Below are 6,393 nucleotides of genomic sequence, written 5' to 3'. Positions count from 1 at the left end.
GTCCGCATGATGAAGAAGGACCATCTTCCATTCCGCAGGGAAAAAGCAGTCGTCAAACATCATAATCAAGAAACAAGAAGAACCACGCAAATGAATCTCACTGCAGGTTAACTATCAATCTGCAGTTGTACCCACTTCCTCTTCCTCTCCTCCTCTCCCACTTTCCCCGAAATCAAACAACAATCCCCGCTGAAATCTCCTTTAGTTGATGAATTACGTGGGTCTAATTCCAAAAATGGCAATGCAAGTGAGAAAAAAAGTTACCCAACCAAACAGCAAATGCAATGCAATTAGAGCGCAGGCCCCAACATCTAATTGAAACGGAAATCGCCAATAACAACAATGAAGATAGACAACTGACCCCCATATCCAACCCAAAAGCCCAAACCATCTGGTAGAACCTCAAGTAATGGCCATGGTAACTTGGTTAAAACTGATACCAAAATTAATAAGTTTGAATATGTTCCATTAAGCATTATGCATCATTACTAACTGCAGGCATTATAGCCTTCACCAAAAATGTCCAAGCACCTTGTATGCTGATCTTCAAATTACTCAGTGATCTCATTGAAAACACATATTTATTACTAAATAAATACCACCCCAAACAAAAAAAGTAATTCAAGAAAATTTGGTATTCAAAAATGAATCAGAAGAAAAACAGACTATAATAATTTGGCAACGGAGGGCTATTACAGAAAAGCCCTGAATTAATAATCAAACTAAATTAAGAAACTATCAAGCCAGCCATTATCTGCATACAAAAATCATATATAACAAATGCTACCAGATATATCTTAAACAAATCCCTGGATACTCGACAGGCTCTTTTCACAACAGAGACAATGGATAAAAAGTGGAGGGTTATCCATTTTTATCAGTGATACAATGCCCAATTTTAAAATAGAATACACATAAGTAATAACAACTTGGAAACATCATTCAGTAGTTATCACAGGACACTCTGCACTCTGTACTCAAAGTTTACAATACTTATGACCGGGGAGGAAATTAACAAATTCCTGCACCAATGTACGCCCCAACTGTCTAATAATAGTGGCAATGAGTACATAGTATGTTGAGATTTTAACGCCCACAGCAAGAGATTGGGAGGAACACGCCTAAATAAAAGAGGAAAATTAACTGAGAAATGGTTATACAATAATAATCTTGTGATACTCAGTAAAGGATCATGCAGCAGGTTAGATACAGACATAGATCTAACCATTAGTACCCCAAGCTGGATTTAATGACAAATTGGGAAGTAGGTCACAATAGTACATTAGAAAGTGACTACTTCCCTATAATCATTACTATCAACCTAACCACCCAAACCACCAACTTCACTAAAATTTCAAACTGCAGGTTTCACAAAGCCGACAGGGACACATGCTTTCAGATGCATGCGGGCTAGTGTAAACATAGAAAATATCAGAGACGGCAACATAGACATATTCAACCAAAATATACTAGAAAGTCTAACAGTAGCCGCAAACAGGAGAATACCAATGACAGGAAGAGGAAATACCTCAAATGCAAAACCGTCATTCCCTTTGTGGAACGACGAATGCCTTCAAAAGCCTTGAAACGGAAAGAGCCCTAAAAAGGTTCAAACATTCGAATCCAAGAAAAAATCAGCACTGCTAGCTATTCGGACCGCAAAAGAAAACTCGTGGCGACCTTACTGCTGAAACCTAGATTTCAAATGCAATGCTCAACAGGTATGAAGCAAAATTAAGGCAATGAAAGGAAAGACAACAAAAACCATGCCAAAAATAACAGGAGCAAAAACAAACAAAGAAAATGAAGACCTTCTTGCCAAACACTTTGCGGGAATTAGCAGTAATAGTAACCACACAACCCATCCCAAATTCACCGAAAAACTGGAAAAGAAATATATTCCACTCTTTCATGGTTTGGAATCGGACAATATCCTGCTAAACATAGACTTTAGCATTCAAGAATGGAAAACCGCGCTAACAGGAAAGAAATCGCCTTCTGACAATCTGAGATACGACATTTACAGAATATACGTGAAAATATGGAAATCGCAATTGTCGACCTTATCAACACATCATGGAAAATCGGAACAATCCCACAGAAATGGAAACAGGTTGTCGTAGTCCCAATTCCTAAAAAGGGCAAATATCCAACAGAAATAACATCATACAGGCCTATATCCTTCGCAGACAACATATGTAAAGTGATGGAGACGATGATTAATAACAGGCTCAAATATCATCTAGAGTGCAATGACCTGACTTCCTAAAGTAAAAGCGGCTTTCGCAATAAAGGATCTACCCTAGATCAATTAATTCGGTTAGAACCCTGCATCAAATTAACATTTTACGCTAACAGAAAACGCGATCGCAACCTCATAGCGATTTTTCTCGACCTGGAAAAAGCATTGGATATGGTGTTGACCAACGGCTTAATTGCAAATTGGAACCATTGCTGTATCAATGGCATCATGCATAGGTGGATATCCAATTTCTAAATTGGACGACAAAACAGGACAAGAATAGGGGACCAATACTCAAATACCCATGTACTAGAGAACGGAGCCCGTTAGAGAAGTGTCTTAAGTCCCACCTTATTCAATATGATGGTCAATGATCCTGAGTACTCTGTCGACCGAACCAAACTATATTCCAGTTTGCAGATGACAGCGGCATATGGAAGGCTGAAAGCCCATCCAGTAACAAAATAATCACAGAAATTCAAAAGAGCCAAAACCAAATCGGACGCTGGGCCAATAAATGGGGATTCAATATTCCAATGAAAAAACAGTGGGAGTAACATTTTCCCCCAAGCCAAATACCTCTAGAAATTACCCGACTATTTACATCGAAAGCGAACAAATAAAATTCAAAAAGATAGCGAAATTCTCAGGCATGAATTTCGATGAACGTCTTACCTGGAATCACCACATCACATAACCTGTTCGATCATGCAATCAAAATTTACACCTTCTCCGAAATATTAAAAGATTTAACTGGAGAGCCTACCAAGATACGCTTTTGCCACTTAACAGATCACTAATACTGTCTAAACTGGATTATGGGTGTCAAGTCTATGCGTCAGCCAAGCCTAACCTACTAACAAACTTGCATGCTATCCAATCCAAAGCGCTACGCGTATGTACAGGAACGCACAAAAATACCCTTATAGAAGAACTTTAGATACTTGCAGGAGAACCACCACTCACACTAAGAAGAGAAGAACTAATACTTAGATATGCTGCAAGAATATCGATTATCAGAAATTACAACACCGCATTTAGCCGCAGATTAGTACCAAACCGCCAGGAGGAAAGAAGTTTCACGAATTAAGTAAGGCTTTAAATTTAAAAAGCCTACAAGCAGACCAAATTAAATTTCCTGATCCAAAACCATGGACACGTAAAACACCGAAAAATCAACATTCAAGCGATAAGATTCGGATCCAAACACGACCATCCGCTAGAAATAGGATCAAGAATATTAACGGATATTGACGTGTCCAACAATGACTAAATCAAATTCTACACTGACGGGTCCACAACCAATAATCCGACAGAACAGCAGCCGCTGTAGTTATACCAGAAAAGAATACAGAACTGGGAGACAAACTCTCAGACAACTGCTCCATTTATACAGCAGAATTCTGGGCTATTGAGATGTTATTGAAGCTGATGAATTGAGTTGTGTTATCACTCTATATACCGTACTTTTGATAAAGTTTTGATTGTTGTTGTTGTAGGGTTTAACGCCAGTTTTCAGCACACGATAGGCTATACATGGCGGCCAGTATTAATGGTGGAGGAAGAACCCGGGAAAACCCCGGAAAGAACCACCGACCCACGAGAAGCGACTGGCAAGCTTTCTCACATACCCACATTGGCCGAATCCGATATTCGAATCCATGCAGACAGAGGTGAGATGGTAATGATCCGTAACGGACAGCGCTTTAGACCACTCGGCCACTCGGCTCCCCTGATAAATTTTTGAAACATTTGGTAAATGGGCTGCTGTCAACACGATCTCATTTGAGCATGACTGTAAGCGAGACGTACATATAGTCGTGCATTAATGTTGCATCTGATGGGCTGAGCTTGTCAACGCCTTAGCAACTATATTACTAGTCTGATTTTGAATCAAACCAAGTCAGGCCCGACGTGGGTGGGTGGGTGGGGGGTAACCGGGGTCCTGGCCGAGCAACACTTTTTAATTTTATAAAAGAAAAAATTCGTTTGAACAATAACTAGGAGAGGCCCGGTCGTTTCTTACCCCATGGCCCGTGATCGCTCTCTACGGCCCTGAACCTATTAGTCCTAAATTATTAAGATGTGGGAAGAGTCTGATTATGAGCAAGATGTACATATATTTGACACAACAGCGTATCTGACTGGCTGAGAGTTTTTTTGTACTGCTCAAGAAACTATGTTTCAATAGGATTTTGTTCTAATTTCGTACATAAGCTTACATTGTTATTATCAGTAGTATAGATAATGAATGTCCAGGATAACTTAAAAAAACTAAAAGCTATTACTTTCGATTTTTATCATAGCAAATCTACCGTTTTGCTGCTCGTTTCTCCGCAGCGGTTAGTACCACATAAGCACCACATAATTTTCATTCTCTGTAATACACGAGGAAACCACAATATTGCTAGCTAGATGTATCAATACTCAACCCTTCGTCATCGTGCTCCCCAAGAAAGGAAACCTACAGCAAAGCCAAAACTACAGAACCATCAGTCTGATCAGTCACCAGAGCAAAGTGATGCTGAAGATAATTCTCAACAAACTAAAACCTCAAGCAGAGAAAATAATTGCTGAAGAGCAGGCAGGCTTCCGAGCAGGAAGGAGCACCACAGAACAAATCTTCAATCTCAGACTCCTTTGCGAGAAATACCTTCAGCATCAGCAGAATCTATACTACGTCTTTATAGATTTCAAAAAGGCCTTAGATAAAGTATGGCATGCAGCCATATGGGCAACTATGAGGAAGTACAACATCAGCTCAGACCTGGTGTGGATTGTTGAGCAGTTCTATGACAAACCCACCAGTGCTTTCCTCATCAATGACAGCATAGGAGATTGGTTTCGAACAACAGTTGGGGTCAGACAGGGATGTACACTGTCCCCTACATTCTTCAACATTTTCCCGGAAAGGATCATGGAGGATGCCTTGCATCACCACAAGGGCACTGTCAGCATCGGAGGAAGAATAATCACCAATCTTCGCTTCGCAGATGATATTCATGGTTTAGCAGGAGATGCGAACTGGCTGACTTGGGTGAGAGCATCGACACAACCTCCACAGCATATGATATGGAGAGTAGCGCCCAAAAAACAAAAAAGCTGATGACAAACAAAACCAACGGCATCAGTACAGAAATTGAGTTCAGTGGACAGAAGCTGGAAAGTGTCACAAGCTTCAACTATTTGGGATCAGTTATCACAGATGAGGGCTCCAAACCAGAACTACCCTGCAGGATTGTCTGGACAACATCAGCAGTAACAATGTTGAGACCAATATGGAAAGATATCAACATTGCTTTTGGTTGCAAATTAAGGCTGATGCACTTGATTGTCATATCTATCTTTCTGGATGCTTGTGAAACATTGACGCTCACATCATACCTACAAAGAAGGATTCAAACCTTCGAAATGAGATGCTACCGCAAGATCTTGGGCAGCTCATACGTTGACCATGTAACCAACGAAAAAGTTTACAACAGGATCCAACGAGCCATCGGATCCTATGAAGACCTCTTGACCATAGTAAAAAAGCGTAAACTGAAGTGGTACGGTCATGTCTGAATATCATCTGGACTGACTAAAACATTCTATCAAGGCACAGTGCTAATGTGCAGAAGAATAGGCAGACAGAAAAAGAAGTGGGAAACCAACATTAAGGAGTGGACAGGCATGGGATTTGGAGATTCCCAAAGGGCAGTAGAGAACAGGAAAAGATGGGGAGAAATGGTTGTAAAGTAAACTGTGGTGCCCCAACGACCTCTTAGGTTAAGGGTTTAATGATGATGATGATGATGATGATGATGATGATGATGATGATGATGATATGTATTAAACGAATGAAAGAGAAAACAATACAGAATAAAATACATAACAAAAAAAGAATTATTAATGTAAACGTGGATGAACTCGTATTTTCTTTCCAAATATAATCATTTAAGTCACAAGTACATGAAATACAGGAAAGAATAACCACTTACTCAAGAATAATTAATTTTATTGTTCGAGAAATGTCTAGTTTAATCAAAATTACAATGGAAACGAATATGGCATAGCATCTTCCAGGCAGGCGAAAATATATCCAATTGTTGATATCTGGGTACTGTGGAATTGATTTATCAGTATGAATCCCATGCTATTTTTCACAACAT

At 39.7% G+C, this 6,393-nt stretch overlaps 1 protein-coding gene across 1 annotated transcript; it reads left to right on the top strand.

Annotated features, from left to right (window-relative positions):
- The first annotated feature begins 5,314 nt into the window (after positions 1–5,314).
- LOC149771979 (uncharacterized) lies at positions 5,315–5,806 on the top strand. Its single transcript, XM_089947992.1, has one exon. It carries the CDS (start codon positions 5,315–5,317, stop codon positions 5,804–5,806), a length of 492 nt encoding a protein of 163 aa, XP_089804118.1.
- Positions 5,807–6,393: the final 587 nt, after the last annotated feature.

The sequence above is a fragment of the Sinohyriopsis cumingii genome, unplaced genomic scaffold (genome assembly GCF_028554795.1).
Source record: "Sinohyriopsis cumingii isolate HCF-2022 unplaced genomic scaffold, ASM2855479v2 utg001530l, whole genome shotgun sequence".
Classification (NCBI taxonomy): domain Eukaryota; kingdom Metazoa; phylum Mollusca; class Bivalvia; order Unionida; family Unionidae; genus Sinohyriopsis; species Sinohyriopsis cumingii.
The sequence above is the reverse complement of the archived record's forward strand: the minus strand, read 5'-3'. Positions and strand labels throughout refer to the sequence as shown.